Here is a 17,434-nt window from a genome sequence, read left to right on the forward strand (position 1 = left end):
TCCAAAGCTTCGGCATTTTTACAGATTATAGCCTTATTTTTCTCTCCAAGTTTGATGATCGTGGACTCCGACGACAATGTAATTGCAAATAAGTTCACCATTCAATGCATCATACCTACAACAATTGGCTAGCATAGACAGAGTCTGTAAGAAACAATCAAAAGGAATCCCTTGGCTTTTGGATTCTCTGACTGAATCACACTGGCTCCGATTATGAGGTTTTACTTTGGATTCAAATGTGCATCGAATACTTTGAGGATGGTTCCAACATTGGCCGAGGGTCTTCTATCCCTGTCTCAGGAGGAATCATCGGCAAAAGACCCTACCGTATAGAGAAATTAACTAACCTGGTGCTTCTACAATTTGTGGGCAAACCTGATGATTCTCAATACCTCAGAGAATGTTTTTTTTCTCCCCACAATTCCCAAGACTGGTCTGTCTGAGGACCTTCAAGGTTTCTGAACGGGCACTTGCTACCAAGTCTTGCTGTGCCACTCATCAATGTAAGTCTCCTGATTATTCCTTTGAAGAAGTCTTTCTCTCATGAGTCTTCTATTGACGGCACCAAATCATTTTTAGATCGGTGTCACCGACGCTGCTACCATGTTTTGTGGCTCGCTTTTGGGTAATTTGTGACCTAATCAGCATTATGAAGGTTTCTCTCTACTCATGAGTGACTTAGCTCTGACTCAGGTAGGTTTCTTCAAAACTGCTTTATTTACATTACATACATGATAAGCTTCTAGGTACATTTCTCTTGTGCACAAATGCAGATTATTCCATCTTCTCTACCAAGTCTCTAGCACGTAACTGTTGATGTCACATCATAACACACATCTCAAAACCACAACTGTTAACCCTTTACGCTCCCCTGCCCTGATCTTGCCAGCTTTTATTTGTTCCGACCCTGTGCCCTATCACTCAAACAAGAAACAGTCAGATTGGTCATGTCGTTAATTAACTGCTAGAAAGTGACACATGCAGAATTGTCATGGGATTATGATGGAAAGAAAGAAGAGGTGCGCATTTCCTTATTCAATCTCTCAAAAGACATTTAAGCATTGTGTGCTCAAACCCCAGTCCAGGTCTTGGGCACATAATCTCAGCTGACAGTTGAGTACAAAACTGATTGAGTGCCATATTAGCACAATTTTCAGTTCGGAAGGTGAAACTGAGGGCCGATTGCCTGTTTAGGTGGATGTGAAAGATCCCATCCCATAACCCACAATTTGAAGAACAGAAGGCAGTCCCATTCAGCACAGTTTTCCATATTCCTTCCATCGACCCACAGCACCTGAAATTGAATTTATGAGTCATTCATCACATTATGCTGAGTAGGGCTTCAAGTGCAAAAGAAAGAGCCTTATTAAGCTTGCACTGAAGCATCCATGTGGATGATATGCTCCCATCCTTATCCAGGGACTTCAACTCTCACCTTCCAATTCAAAAAAGGACAATGTTGCAAAGTGAAGATTCCCAACATTTGTTCAAAATTGGAAAGATTGTGTAAACAGCTCGCACCCACTATTTTTGCACATAGTCACATCAATATATAGATAGATTTACAGAAAAGCTAAATTCTGCAGATGCTGGAAATCTGAAATAAAAACCGAAAATGCTGGATAAACTCAGCAGGTCTGACACAATCTGCGGAGGAAGAAACAGAATTAGGATTTCAAGTCCATTTGACCCTTCTACACCTCTGAAGAAGTCATATGGACTTGAAATGTTAACTCCGTTCATCGCTCCACAGATGCTGACAAACCCGCTGAGTTTATCCAGCGGTTACTGTTTTTATTATAGACAGATTTAGCTACTGAAAACATATAAAAGAACCATTAACATTAAAAATGAAAGTGTACCTCAAGTTATAAAAATCATATTTAATGGAATACTTGGGAGCACGATAGTTCATGTACAAAAACCCCAGATGTTTGTTCTTCCGAATGATTGAAATAATTTTTAAAGGATCTTCAACGTTTTCGCGGATGACATCTTCCGTTGAACTATACGTCAGTTCTGGAGGCAAAATCATTTTCATGCAGGAACTTGTCCGACACAGGGCAGTACTGCGTTGTTTCACTTGTGGTGGAGATGGCAACACACATGTATCCAGGTCAATCTGTGCAATGTAAATAATGTGGTTAAAATTAAAATAGTTACATACAACAGCAAGCTGAATATAAATACATTAATCTTATTCTGTATTTTTAGGCCATCCTCAAATTGATATGGTTCACAAAGGAGCAAATCACTTCCTAAATTAGAAGTTTGATTACATTTTTTATTGAAGCTACAATCAATGAAGCAATCAGATCTTTGGATGCATTTTGTGGGAGCCTCACTACAAATTGAAATAATTTGTCCTTGTTCAGATCGCCAACAGGGCCATATTAAGAGCAGATCCATGTAGCTCACCTTCCGTCACTGGAGGGGATTTAAAGGACAGCAGCAAGGTAAACTCTTGTGCTCAGGGCTCAATGTTCGTCAGGATGTTTAGCTCTTATTGCTGAAAAGATATGGCATGAGGAAATGTGACCAAGGCCTTTAAATGCTGAGAAAGACAGAGAATGTGGATGGAATCAGTTTATTTAATTGCATACTCTGCATTCACCGCTAGCCCAAATCAAAATAGAATAAAAAGGATAAACGTTCTGGTTCTAGTTCAGGCCTCGTCCAACACGTGGGCCACTATCCAGCATGTCAGGCCTCTCTATCAAGCCTGCAGACACAATGTTGAAATAGTCAGAAAGTGAATTCTGAGATGCTTCAAAATAACTGCCCCTCCAATCACAAGCCATTTCTCACCCATGTGTTCTGTTGTTTTAGTAGCAATCAGCAGCAAATGTGGGGTAGAATCACTCTCTGAATGTACGGGCAGCATTCTTCAGCTTGAGGCCTAAAAATGTAGCTCAATGGCAGCTGGCGTTTTTTTGGAGGGGAAGGAGTCAGAACTGCCGGCCCAGAGCGAGCGGTTTCCGTCCTGGGGCCAGGCAGAGGCTGGCCGCTGCTGGCCAGGGGTCGGGCTGGGTTGAGCAGCTGCTGGCCCAGGGCGAGCGGTTCCCGTCCTGGGGCCAGGCCGGGGCTGGCAGCCCGGGGTCGAGCTGGGTCGAGCAGCTGCCGGCCCAGGGCGAGCAGTTCCCGTCCTGGGGCCAGGCCGAGACTGGCAGCTGCCGGCCCGGGTTCGGGCTGGGTTGAGCAGCTGCCGGCCCAGGGCGAGCGGTTCCTGTCCTGGGGCCAGGCCGAGACTAGCGGCTGCCGGCCCGGGGTCGAGCTGGGTTGAGCAGCTGCCGGCCCAGGGCGAGCGGTTCCCGTCCTGGGGCCAGGTCGGGGCTGGCGGCTGCCGGCCCGGGGTCGGGCTGGGTTGAGCAGCTGACGGCCCAGGGCGAGCGGTTCCCGTCCTGGGGCCAGGCCGGGGCTGGCCGCTGCTGGCCGGGCATCGAGCTGGGTTGAGCAGCTGCCGGCCCAGGGCGAGCGGTTCCTGTCCTGGGGCCAGGCCGAGACTAGCGGCTGCCGGCCCGGGGTCGAGCTGGGTTGAGCAGCTGACAGCCCAGGGCGAGCGGTTCCCGTCCTGGGGCCAGGCCAGGGCTGGCCGCTGCTGGCCCGGGGTCGGGCTGGGTTGAGCAGCTGCCGGCCCAAGGAGGGATAGTGGCAGCCGGGCGGGTAATCGAGGCAGTGAGTGGCTGCCGGGGGGCAGGGGGGGCACATCATCTGCTGGGTGGGGGGAGGATTGCAGCAGGGCAGGAGGTGGGTAAATGGCTGCCAGGCGGTGGAGGGGGTGGCTGTCAGGCCCTGGGGGCGGGGGAGCTGGATATTGGCAGAGTGGCAGCAGGGCAGTGTAGCTATGCTTGCCGGACAAAAGGAATGTGGGTGCCAGGCAAAATGAGAGTGGCTACCGGGTGGAGACAGTGTCTGTTGAGCAGGGGAATTTGGATATCGTCAGCACTGAGTGACTGCCCAGCATGGGGAAAGTGGCAGCTGGGAGCAGCTGCTGGTGGGTATCTGAATGAGAGAGTGAAAGATAAAAAGAGAGGGAGAGTGAGGTGTGAGCGCGTGCCTGTGAGCATGCGAGTGTATATGAGCAGGCAAGAGTGCGTGCGCGTGAGCGCTGTTGCTCATTCTGGTGAGTGTGCTTTACACTAAATTGGCTCTATTTTATTACTTAGCTCTAGAGTCTCCAGGAATCCTTATGATACCACCACGAGGTTCAAGTTCAAGTTCAGATCAATGACTCAATACACCAATTAGTAAGGTTCAAAACAAGACACGTTTATTAATACACAGTTATTCACTACTCATGCATATAATACTAAAAGACTAAACTATTCCTACCACTAACAGGCCAATACCTATCTGGATAAAGGAACCCGCCGGATCAGGGAACAATGGCCTCTTGCTCTGTACTGGATCTGCAGGCTTCCAGCTGGTATGGACTAAGGGGTCAGGAGTGTCTATCTCGTAGCGTGCGTTGTATGACACTTACTTGGTGGTGCAGCAATCGGCCAGGCCTCTCCTTCTTACGGTTAAGTTCTTCGAGAGCTGCTAAGCTGTTCTGCTGGGAGGGACGGCTAAGAGAGTGAACTGAACTTGGGACCTGTCTTTTATAGGTCCCAGGGGCTTTGCGCCCTTTTCGGTGGACCCCGAGCGTACTTTCAATCGATTGGATCCCATACCAATCGATTGGTTTGAATTCCCCAATACTGGGGCCATTTCTCGATCACTGGGCAGTTCACCCTGGCTCGTTTGTCTCCTTTGTTTCAGACTCTCGTTGGTGCCGAGAAGTCTGACCTGCTATAGAATGTCCCAAATGTAGCTAATCGTTGTATCGATTGTTCCCGGGAATCGCTCATTAATATGCAAACTGCTGGTTTCGGTGCTGTCTGCTTTCTTTGCAGGCAGAATACACAGGAAGATTCTGCAACCTGCTTGTCTTTCTTAAAGAGCCCAATTTTCCCTGCGTGCTTTGTAAATCGCCATTTTGGGTCGGGAAGTGGCCAACTTCGAAGGCTACAGCGCGAGAGAGAGAGAGTGCATGCGCTTGAGTGCGAGAGTACGCGAGAGAGCGTGAGCGTGCGAGGGAGAGCATCAGCGCGTAAGGGAGAGCATGAGAAAGAGGGAATGAGCGTGTGAGAGAGCATGAGTGTGCGAGTGTCAGCGTGACCACGAGAGAACGTGTGTGAGCGCGAGTGTGTGTGAGTGCGAGAGTGCGCGCAAGTGCGAGAGTGTGCACGAGTGCGAGAAAGCGTGCGAGCGCGAGAGTGTTTCCGTGTGCGAGGGTGTGTGCGAGTGCGAGAGGTGTGTGAGCGCGAGAGTGTGTGTGAGCGTGTGAGCACATGTGTGGATGAGCAAGCGTGTGGATGAGCAAGCGTGTGGATGAATGAGCGTTGTGTGTGTGAGTGAGCTATGCCTGAGCGAGCTGTGTGCGCGTGAACAAGAGTGCAAGAGCGAGAGTGTCCACGAGCGAGTGTGCGCAAGCTGTGTGTGTGTGCAAACATTGTGTGTGTGTGTGTGCGAGCATTGTGTTTGTGAGCAAGTGTTGTGTGTGTGAGCGGTCATAAGCGAGAGTGTGCCTGTGTGTGAACGAGAGAATATGTGTTTGTGTGTGTATGTGAGTGACTGTGAGCGCGAAAATGTGCGAGTGCGAGAGTGTGTGTGAGCGTGAGTGTGTGTGAGCGCGAGTGTGTGCGAGTGCGAGAGTGTGTGAGCGTGAGTGTGTGTGAGTGTGAATGTGAGTGTGTGTGAGCGTGAGAGTGTGTGTGAGCATGAGAGTATGTGTGCGAACATGAGAGTGTGCGTGTGAGCTTGAGAGTGTGTGTGAGCATGAGAGTGTGTGACCACGAGAGAGTGTGTGTGAGTGAGAAGTTGTTTGTAAGTGAGCGAGTGTGTGCGTGGAAGAATGTGTGTGTGCGTGCATGCCAGAGAGTGTGGGGGTGGGCAAGTGAGAGAGTGTGAACATGTGCGAGAGAGAGTGTGTGGGTGTGTGCAAGCGAAAGAGTGTGAACGTGTGAGAGAGTATGGGCTTGTGGGTGTGTGCAAGGAGAGAGTGTGGGCGTGTGCGAGCAAGTGTGGGCATGTGACACGAGAGAGAGTTTGTGTGTGTGTGCGAGTGAGAGTGTGGGAGCGTGTGCGAGTGAGAGGCTGTCGGTGTGGGCGAGCGAGAGAGTGTGAGCGTGTGCGAGCGAGAGTGTGTGAGTGTGTGCAAGCGAGAGAGTGTGGCCATATGCATGAGCAAGAGATTATGTGTGCGAGCAAGAGAGAATGGGAGTGTGTGTGTGTGTGTGTAAACGATAGTGAGAGTCTGGCTCACTCCTAGTCTCAGAATTCTCGCTCACCTTCATCCCAACACACTCACACCAACTCACACAGTGGGTGAGGGTGTGTAAGAACCCTGAAACTGAGACCAGAAAAACAGAATTTGACCCTCGCACCTTTATGAATTACTAATAATTTTAAATTATAAATTTATAGCTTTGACACCGCTTTATTTTTACTCAACAAGTTGTTTCTTTTCACATAAAAATGTTGTTGAAATTCATAGTTAATGTTGTGCCAAAGCTTATTTTTACAAATCTGCTGATCAGGTCCCTTGACTGAGGGGAAAAAAAGTTTAAGTGTGGCCCCTCGCACGAACAGGTTGGACAAGCCTGTACTAGATGAATGCCTTTTCAGCTTAGAATGTGGACTTTGGGTGCATCAAAGTTCACAGTTCACAATAAATACATTACACTTAGGGCAGAATTCTTCACAACAGAGTGTTTCACGACGGTGTCGGAGGCCGCTCCTGCCCCCTATTCCCCCCCCCCCCACCCACACCCCCACACCCCCCCCCCCCCCCCCCCCCCCCCCTGGGGGCTAGGAGCGGCATTTTGTGAAACTCGGCCGCCGGGAATTGACGCTGGCGTCAAGGCGGCTCGCCGATAATGACTCGGCCGGTGGCGCCTTAGTGACGTCAGCCGCGCATGCGCAGGTTGGCCGGCGCCAATCCGCGCTTGCCGTCTACCCCTCTGCTGCCCCGCAAGGCGTGGCGGCTTGATCTTGCGGGGCGGCGGAGGGGAAAGAGTGCGTCTCTTAGAGACACCGGCCGGCGATCAGTGGGCACCGATCGCGGGCCAGTCCCCCCCGAGCATGGCCGTGGTGCTCAATTCCCTCTCCGCCCCCGACAGGCCCAAACTTACCTTTCGCGCTGTGTTCACGCCGGCAGCGGCCAGGTGTGATTGCCGCCGGCGTTGTTGCTCGTTTTGCTAAGTGTGCTTTACACTTAATTTGCTCTGTTTAATCACCTTGCTCTAGAGTCGCCAGGTATCTTTATGATACCACCACGAGGTTCAAGTTCAAGTGCTGATCAATAACTCAATACACCAGTTAGTAAGGTTCAATTCAAAACACATTTATTGTAGTCACTGTCAATCGCTAATCATGCATAAAATACTATTCACTAGGCTATTTCTAACACTAACAGGCCAATACTTAGCTTTCGAAAAGGGACCCACTAGGTCAGGGGAACAATTGGCCTCTCGTTCGATCCTGAGTCTGCAGGCTTCCGGCTGGTATGGACTAATGGTTAGGAGCGCCTATCTCGTAGCGTGCGTTGACTGGACACTTATTTGGTTGGTGCAGCTGCTAGGCAAGTCTCTCCGAGTTGAGAGTCACGGTTGAGTTCTTTGAGAGCTGCCAAGAAGAACAAATTGAACTTGGGGGCTCTACTTTATAGTCCCCAGGGGCTTCGCGCCCTTTTGGGCGGTCCCCGTACCTGGTTCCAAGTGATTGGACAGAGTTCTGATCACTTGGATCGATTTCTCCAATACTGGAGCTGTTCCCTGATCGCTGGACGGTTCCTAAGTGTCCGTTGGCCTTCCTTTGTTTTGGCTCACGCTGGCGCCGAGGAGTCTGGCTTAGCCTCAATTATCTTAACTGTTTCAAATGCTCCCGGGGATCACTCATCAATATGCAGAGCGTCAATACGTCAGTTTCAGTGCTGTCTGGGTTCTGCAAGTCCTAATATACAGGAAACTTTGCACCTGCTTGTTTTTCTGTCCTTGGCTGAATTTCCCTGCATTCTTAGCGAATCTCCATTTTAAAGTCGGGAAGTGGCCAACCCAGGTGGCTACAGCGTGAACTGGTCAGGAACGGCAGGCCTCTCGGCCCATCCAGGCCGGAGAATCGCGGGTCACCGATGCTCCGATTCTCCAATTCTCCGAGCGGCGTGTCGCAAAACGCGACACACCATTTTGGGGGGGGGGGGGTTGGGAGAATCACGGGGGGGGTGCCAGAGCGGCCCTCCCGCAATTCTCTCACCCGGCCTGGGGAGCGGAGAATCGCGCCCTTAATGTGTGAACAGGAGTTTCCAGAATGAATTTTCTAATTCCATAGTTTATGTAGTTGCTGTGTATTTTGGTTTTCTCCTTCAAATAAACTTCTCATCAGCTGTTTTTGCCTTTGTTTTGTGTCATATTTCCATTTTATAGATGCATGACTTGCCAGAGATTGATGTTCTCAAATGATTTCTGATGGATAACTAGAAATTGTGGTTTGTTCTGCCCAGAGAAATCCTAGTCCCTTCTCTTTTTACCTAACATTTTGCTTATTCCACATTCTGTGCTAAAACACTGACCAATGATGCAAATGATGATGCACTGAAGTGATTACCGTTTGCTCCTTAAATTGATGTTTTTGGCATAGAAATCCTCCAAAACATACATTCAAAAGAGTGAATTATGCAGTGAAAATATCATTTTGAATAAAGGCTCAGATTCTCCCAATGTAAATCAATTGGCTTTTCTTCAATCATTCAGGGATTTGTGCCTCATCTGGAAATGATTAGGACATAAGATAGTTACATTATTTGCTTCTGAAGGCCCAATCATTTAGACATTTGATTTACCTTTACTCAACTACAAACTACTATGGGATAAGGTCAAAAATATACTTTCTCACAGAACTGTGCAATGTACTGAAGCATGGAATGAGGAAAACTGTAGATTAAATTATTATTTTACCCAGTTCTCAGGGAGAGCTGTGCAAAAGTGAAGCTCTAAATTTCAGTGTTTTCCCAAATGATTGTGAAATATATGTACCGTCCTCAGCATCTATTGACAAATCATGTGGCCACATTTCAGAAACATAAGCTCAAAACATGTGCTGTGCTGACAGCAGGGATATTGAGGTCAGCTACATCAATGGGGGTACAATTTAGAAGAAGAAAAAATGGAACAAAAGATACATTTTTTTACAATTTCTTCAAACCTGTTTCTTTGGTAAGTCAATTTCGAGTTTCGGTAGCCGTTGTTGGAAAGGCTGGCTGGTTAAGTCTGAAGAGTCAGCCCGGGAACGCTTTGTTGGTGCACTGGGTGGCTTCCATCCAGATTTGATCAGTCGCTCTCTATTCTTTGCAAAGATGTATTCTGGATGTTTTTTATCTTGGTACTTCTTGAGTATAGGCTGTAGTTACAAAACAATTGCATTTCGGGTGTTTTCGCTTGTGTGATAGGCACTGACAAAAATCAGTATCAAAGCAGCTACAGTACATAAGGAAGTAGATTGCATGGAATCATATTGACATTTATATCTTCAAAAGCATAATATATCTAATCAATCAGAAATAACTTGAAAGAAGTGGCTTTTAAATATTATTTCACATTCTCCAAAGCACTTCACGTTAATCAATCATTTTTATAGAATTATAGAATCAAAGAATCTCTACAGTGCAGAACGAGGCCATTTGGCCCAGCGGTTCTGCACCAACCCTCTGAAAGAGCACCCTACCTCAGCCACACCCCCACCCTATCCCTGTAACCCCACCTAACCTGTACATCCCTGGCCTCCCAAGGGGTAATTTAGTGTGGCCACCAATTAGCATATCTTTGGACTGTGGGAGGAAACCAGAGCACCCGGAAGAAACCCACAGAGACACGGGGAGAAAGTGCAAACATCACACAGGCATTCATCCAAGGCTGGAATTGAACCCGGATCGCCAACGCCAAGAGGTAGCAGTGCCACCCTCTCTCGGTGTATATTTGTTTGTGTTTTGCAGTCAAAAGGAGCAAACGCAGGCCCATATATCACAGCAAGCACTCTACGGTCTAACAATATTGCCGTAGGACCTTCTATGTCCACCTGAATTGGCAGAGGAGGACAATTCCAAAGCTGCAGCTACCTCACTCCCCCAAGAGGTTATGCAGTCCCAGAAAGCAGGACTTAACACAAAGCTCAGAAATGCAATGAATTAATTAAAACCAAGTGAGAATTAAATTAAATTATCAAATATGGTTTGTTAATCCATCGCCGGAATGACTGATTGCGACACATCGTGGGCAAGTGCGCAGTCAACTCGAGCCCCACTCATCCAGAGTCACAACACAGGTAAATTAACCAATTATTCTTGTAAAAGTTCCCAAAGTCTTTGGTCCTTGGCTGGCCAATAAGTACAGTTGCTAGGTTTGTAAATGTAAACACAGCTACTGTTTATTTACACCAAGAACTATCATGAAATATGCAGTGGGTAATAATAATCTTTATTGTCACACGTAGGCTTACATTAACGCTGCAATGAAGTTACTGTGAAATGCCCCTAGTCGCCACACTACGACGCATGTTCGGGTACATAGAGGGAGAATTCAGAACGTCCAATTTACCTAACAGCATGTCTTTCAGGACTTGCGGGAGGAAACCGGAGCACCCAGAGGAAACCCACGCAGACACAGGGAGAACGTGAAGACCCCGCCTGACAGTGACCCAAACCGGGAATCGAACTTGGGACCCTGGCGATGTGACGCAACAGTGCTAACCACTGTGCTACCCGATACAACTTGATAACAAGATAATACCTCTACCCACGTTGTCTGTCCCACCCTCTACCCACACAACAAGACAGGAAAACACAGAGGGGCAGAAAAGGGGAAAAATAATAAGGATGAAGGTCAAAAGATAAGAATCTTTGCTTCAAATGGTGATTATTTTGCACACTTTTCTCACAGAAAGCTTGCTGATTAAAGAATCTGCTTTACAACCAGTAATGGGCTTCTTTGTAGAGGCATTCATTCAGGGTCCCCGCAGGATAGAAAATGCAGTACTCACAGGCAGCAGGCTTTCTGGAGAGACCCTTTATTTCTCATCAAGCTGGACCTTCAGTTGAAGATTCATATTCAGGCCTATATCTTTCTGCAAAGCCACTATATTTCACAGCAAACCTTGCTTTCAGCTTGTGGTTTGATGTCAGGTTTGTCTTTGTGGTTTGACCTTGTTTTGTCTGCAGTCTCAAGAGAACAGCACCCAGACTTGCTGGAGAGAGAGCCGGCCATCACAGTGGCCTCAGGAGAGAATTGGTTGGATCTTCTTTAGAGAGGATTTAGTTGTATCTCTTCATCAGGCTTCCATAATTAAAAATCAAACCCAACTAGAACCTCAGGACTGCGCAAAATCTTCCAGTGGAAGGGGCTGGTTTAGCACAGTGGGCTAAAATAGCTGGCTTGTAATGCAGAACAACGCCAGCAGCACGGGTTCAGTTCCCGTACCGGCCTACCCGAACAGGCGCTGGAATGTGGTGACTAGGGGCTTTTCACAGTAACTTCATTGAAGCCTACTTGTGACAATAAGCGATTATCATTATTATTATTAATATCCTATCACCGCCGTTACCAGATAGAGCGCAGCCTTTTGGAACAATTCAGTGGCCATCAGCCAAATCCATCAAACCGAGTCCTAGCCAATCTTTGTCATTAGTGCTGGTCAGTCCACAGCTCCAGTTTGAACCAGCACAGACTAACACAGTGATCTCTTCTGCTGCTGAAATCCTCTGCTTGAATTAAAGTGTCAGGCTGCCTTGAAGACATATCCATAAATTATCCATGGATCAAAAATGTAGCGACAAAAACAAAAGAAAGGGGAAATAAGGGAACAAGCAGAAAGGACCCTGACACTACAATGTGGTTTAGATGTATAACATTTACATGATACCATGCACTTTTGACTCTGGATTTATTATCCATCTTCACTTCGCCCTGCCATACCTGTAGCATAATAGTAAAACCAAAATTCTCTTAGATAAAGCTAAATGTTAAAGAGTTTCCACTTTGGCCATAATCGGCCAATGATGCAAATTGCGCTATTTACTAACCTGGATTAACTATTAATTTAATCACTACCTTTCCTTTCCTTTTGCTGAAGGGCCAATGTGGCAGAAGCACATGACCAGCAAAGAACATCGGCCAGCTATCAGTCTCCAGAAGTGCAGACATGCCGGATGCTTGGAATTTCTTGATATTGTGAGGGATCTTCCTGTTTATTCCCTTATTTCTCCTTCCTTTTAGTTTGTCGTTATCATTTTGATCCATGTGTAATCAATGGACATGTATCTTTAAGTCAAGCAGCGGAGATAACGAGGAATTCAGAAGTTACAGGAGGGAGGAGCTTCAGACTTGCCGGCACCAGAGAGAGAGAGAGAATTGGGCTGGGACTCAGTTTGAATGATTGGATGGCCGCCAATAAATTGGCCAAAAAGGCTGTACTCTGCCCAGTAGTAGGTGGTGATTCAATCATGGCCCAGTGGAATGGTTTTCAGTTTCATGTTTGACTCCTGGATCTGCATTTATTCTCCTCCTCCGGAAAGGCTGAGAGTGCTGCCTAAGGCTGCAGAGACACTGAATGAATGATTCAACAGGAAAACTATTACAGGCTGTAGGCAAAGACCTGGACACTCTCTCTACAAAATGGCTGCGAGTGCTGTATTCCTAAAAATATGAGGCCCAAATGAATCCACAGTTAAAACCTCATGTTTTGAAGAGGAGATGGTACTGGGAAAAAACATCTAAAACAAAGACTCTTTTTCTCTTTTACTTGTTTTATTTTAACCCGCTTTCTTCCTGTCTGTGTTTGTCTGTCTGGTGTACGTGAGTGTAGAGGATGGGGGCAAGTTAAAGCAGTCATTTAGGAATTAGATAATAGTTAATCACTTCTATTTGCTGAAGGTTTTCTGATAGTTCATTATAAATGAACAGTAATTGTGTTTTGTTACGACACACTGGGAGAGTGCATGGTCAATTCCACCCCCATAGGCCCCGGAGTCCCAACACAAGTGACGTAACCAATAATTCATATAAGGTTTCTGCGATCTTTGGCCTTTGACAGCTCCAATAATTTACAGGCACCGGATTTGTAAGTGAAAGAGAACTGTTTATAACAAAAATAGAGATAAGACATATAATAATGACCAGCTAATCTACTACTCCCCCTTTTTACCATCCCACCCTCTACCCAAACACATACAAGAAAGACACACACAGAGGGGAGGAGCAGCGGTAAACATAATAAGAAGATGAATTTGAAATGGAATATGAGTGTCCTTGCTTCGATTGTTGAAGTCGTTGCAGTAGCTGGCTATCCTCCTCAGACTCGAAGGGATTGAAATCACCGGTTAACGAGGATATTCTGGCAATAGCATTCAGTCGCAACTCCCAGACTGTTGAATTCCCTCTGGGCAGTCACTTTAACTTTTACTGACTGGCATTCACTCCAAAAGAACAGCCTCAAGCCTGTGTGATTCTTATTTGTTTCCAATTCCACCAGAATGACTAACTTAGATAAGAACACACAAGATTGTTTTACAGGGTTTTTGAACCACTGACCCTGCTTTCAGCTGGTGACTTGACTGGACTTCAAGATTTTCTTTGTCTCCCCTCAAATCCAGTTCTTATTCTGGGTTTTGCTGTTAATTGGTTCCCAGTTTCACTTTAATGCCCTCCAGCTTTGCTGACGAGAATACAGATTCTCCAACTGTGGGTTTGAGAGAGGTTTACCCTTTTAGAAAGAGAGAAACTCAAAGAGCCTCCTTCAGCTCTTGAGTTCAAAATGAAACTAAAACTTTAAACAGAGTCTCACAGAGAAAGAAACTTTCCAGAGAAAGATCTGACCAATCAGCACGATCCATTGATCAGGTCTCACAATTCAAAATAGTCTATTGGCCATCAGCCAAGTCCATCAAGATGAGTCATCACTGATGTCACACCAAACAGCACACCTAGCTGGAGTTTTCTGTTTTTAAATTAAAGGTCAAGTCCATATTAAAGACACAGGTCCCATTAATTGTCGAGGTACACTTTTACAATACAGAACAGAAATTAAACGGAACAAAACATGGACAGAGAGAGGTTAACAGGAGGATCCTTACAGTTTAAACTTATAAACCTGGTGACTATAATTATTGGACAGCCAATGGCCAAAGACTTCGGCATTTTTTCTAATAATTATTGGTTAATTCACTTGTGTTGTGTTGGGCTGGAATTGACAATGCACTAGCCCAGGGCGTCGTAATAATATCTCCCTTCTAGTAATTTGCACATCATAAATGTACATTTGGTGTCAATTAATGAGTGACAAACAATTCATATAATTTCAAGCAATCCTGATTTAAACAGATTTCTGAAAATCTTCCCTCATATGTGTAGATCATCACATCAACTGCACTATCTTTAATGCAGATAACTGCCCTCAGGGACATTGCCGTCAATGACAATGACAGGCACTTGCAGTATGTACAGACAGAACTCTTTCTGCAGTTGCACTATCAGGGATTGCAGTCATTTGCCCTTATAGAAGTGGCATATAATACATTAGCACCTACCAATGGTTGCAGTTTGATAGGCTGCTCCCTTGCAATTCTTTTTTCCCGAGCCTTTGTGTTCTGGCTAAACTTCAAAGCTCGAGGATTTGGACTTATCTGGTTCGGTGCTGTAGAGATTAGTCTAGCTTGCAGCTCTGAAGGATCGATGTCGAGAATTGGAGGGTTAAGACTTTCCCCGATTTTCCTTCTTTTCTTTGTAATATGCTCCGGCAGACATGCTGATGTATCAGGAATTTCGAACATTTTGGACTGCAAAAGTAAATTTGAGAAAGATTGTAAAACAAATGCAAGAAATGTCAGAACATTTAAAGATTTTGTATGCTTCATTTTCTTTCCTAAAGTGAAAATAAAAATGTTTTCGGGGAAATGCTTTAAATGTACATTTATTTTATACTCCGAACAATTAGGCACTTGATTTTCACTGTTGACAGTCCTTCCCCTTAATAAGCAGAAACAGAGATGAAAAGCAATAAAAAGTCTTGTGTTTGTTGGAAGTACACATTACATTGGATCCACATTGCAAATAGGATAGAAAAAAACCCAGCGACAGTCTGCTCAGTCAGAAGTAATGGCAAGTGTTGAAGCAGTAACACATCTCTACATGGGTTAGATAGGGTGGACAGCGAGAGCCTTCTCCCGCGGATGGAGGTGGCTAGCACGAGGGGACATAGCCTTAAATTGAGGGGTAATAGATATAGGACAGAGGTCAGAGGTGGGTTTTTTACGCAAAGAGTGGTGAGGCCGTGGAATGCCCTACCTGCAACAGTAGTGAACTCGCCAACATTGAGGGCATTTAAAAATTTATTGGATAAGCATATGGATGATAAGGGCATAGTGTAGGTTAGATGGCCTTTAGTTTTTTTTTTCCATGTCGGTGCAACATCGAGGGCCGAAGGGCCTGTACTGCGCTGTATCGTTCTATGTTCTATGTTCTATGTGAACCACAAGTACAACTGAAGTAATCACCCGTTAAACACTTCAATGAAGTTATTGCCCCTGGATTACTTCACCAATGTTAATTTTTCGTAAAGGTCTACTGCCAAAATACTTCCCTTGCTTGCCCTATCTGAAGGTTGATATGGCTGGTAGTTGAAAATATCTGTAGACTCCATCGAGAAGAGCTCTTATGTACTGGATCTCATGCACTGCCTGTTGAATCAAAGTCATCACTACCCTCAATATCTTAGTAAGAAGTCTTACAACACCAGGTTAAAGTCCAACAGGTTTGATTCAAACACGAGCTTTCGGAGCACAGCTCCTTCCTCAGGTGAATCGAACCCAAGTTTGAATCAAACCTGTTGGACTTTAACCTGGTGTTGTAAGACTTCTTACTGTGCTCACCCCAGTCCAATACCGGCATCTCCACATCATGGCTCAATATCTTTATCCCTGGCTCCTCCTTACCAATGGAGACATCTCAAGGGTTTTCTCAGTTGGCTGCCCATAAATGTATAAAGCAGGTCATGGATAGGTTGTTTGTCAACTAATGTCAGCTAATGCAATGACGATAAACAGAATGAGCGAGCACTTACATTTGCTTCTTTGGCTCACTTGCAATGGGTACAGGGTGCTGTCGGTTGTAGACATATGGCAATCCAAGGATCATCACATCAACAGCAATGGAATGTATTCCATCAACATATGGTTGGCGTGCAATAATAAGAATGGATCATACAGTAGGTTTTACACCGCAGTAATCCAAGATTCAAGCGCTTATCTATCCAGAATCTTGACTTAAGGGTTGGCTTGTGGAAAACAAAAGATACCTTCAAACTTGGCTTGTGATATCTGAAAAATCCCACAGCCTGCAAGATCTCCATTACCACCATGTGTCATTGAGTAAGCCGCCAGAATGTTGAAGGTTTATATCACGTGGGTGGGTATAAAGGCACCCTTCAGTACATGCAGCAGAGGGGGTAACTGTAATTATGTTTTCGGTGTCCTGCAGAGCATCGTGAAGCAGAGGGGAGTACAGGTGGAGAATGGGTAAGCTTCTCTCTGCATCAGTTGATGAGGGAAAACATTGAAGGAGGAGGAGGAATATAGATCATAGATCATAGAATTTACAGTGCAGAAGGAGGCCATTTGGCACATCAGGTCTGCACCGGCTCTTGAAAAGAGCACCCTACCCAAGGTCAACACCTCCACCCTATCCCCATAACCCAGTAACCCCACCCAACACTACGGGCAATTTTGGACACTTAAAGGCAGCACGGTGGCTCAGTGGGTTAGCCCTGTTGCCTCACGGCGCTGAGGTCCCAGGTTCGATCCCGGCTCTGGGTCACTGTCCATGTGGAGTTTGCACATTCTCCCCGTGTTTGCGTGGGTTTTGCCCCCACAACCCAAAGATATGCAGGGTAGGTGAATTGGCCACTCTAAATTGCCCCTTAATTAGAAAAAATGAATTGAGTACACTAAATTTTTTTTTTTTTAATTTATTAAAAAAATAAAAAACATTTTGCACACTTAAGGGCAATTTATCATTTCCAATCCACCTAACCTGCACATCTTTGGACTGTGGGAGGAAACCGGAGCACCCGGAGGAAACCCACGCAGACACGGGGAGGATGTGCAGACTCCGCACAGACAGTGACCCAAGCCGGAATCGAACTTGGGACCCTGGAGCTGTGAAGCAATTGTGCTATCCACAATGCTACCGTGCTGCCTATGAGGCTGGAAAACACATCACTGGACCAGCGGCACATACCATGCTGCCCTTGGTAGCCACCATAACCCGATGGTTCAATTTTGAGCGGAACAAAGAACAAATGAATGCCACTGGCAACACCAAGACACAAGATCTCTCGTCTCCCATTGCAC

General features: G+C 46.1%; 1 protein-coding gene across 2 annotated transcripts in view; it reads right to left on the minus strand.

Moving 5' to 3' along the window:
* The window catches only part of dnah6 (dynein, axonemal, heavy chain 6), a 389,182-nt gene that overhangs the window by 348,858 nt on the left and 22,890 nt on the right, over positions 1-17,434 (minus strand). Inside the window, exons 2-4 of one of the 2 annotated variants that reach the window (XM_038804236.1) lie at positions 14,615-14,863; positions 9,244-9,438; positions 1,863-2,122 (exon numbers count right to left, since the gene is read on the minus strand). In XM_038804236.1, coding sequence (XP_038660164.1) covers positions 1,863-2,122; positions 9,244-9,438; positions 14,615-14,863 — 704 coding nt within the window. Of the gene's footprint in view, positions 1-1,862; positions 2,123-4,483; positions 4,512-9,243; positions 9,439-14,614; positions 14,864-17,434 lie in introns of those variants that run through there. The other variant, XM_038804238.1, reaches the window with a different exon arrangement.

The sequence above is a fragment of the Scyliorhinus canicula genome, chromosome 8, assembly GCF_902713615.1.
Source record: "Scyliorhinus canicula chromosome 8, sScyCan1.1, whole genome shotgun sequence".
Classification (NCBI taxonomy): Eukaryota; Metazoa; Chordata; class Chondrichthyes; order Carcharhiniformes; family Scyliorhinidae; genus Scyliorhinus; species Scyliorhinus canicula.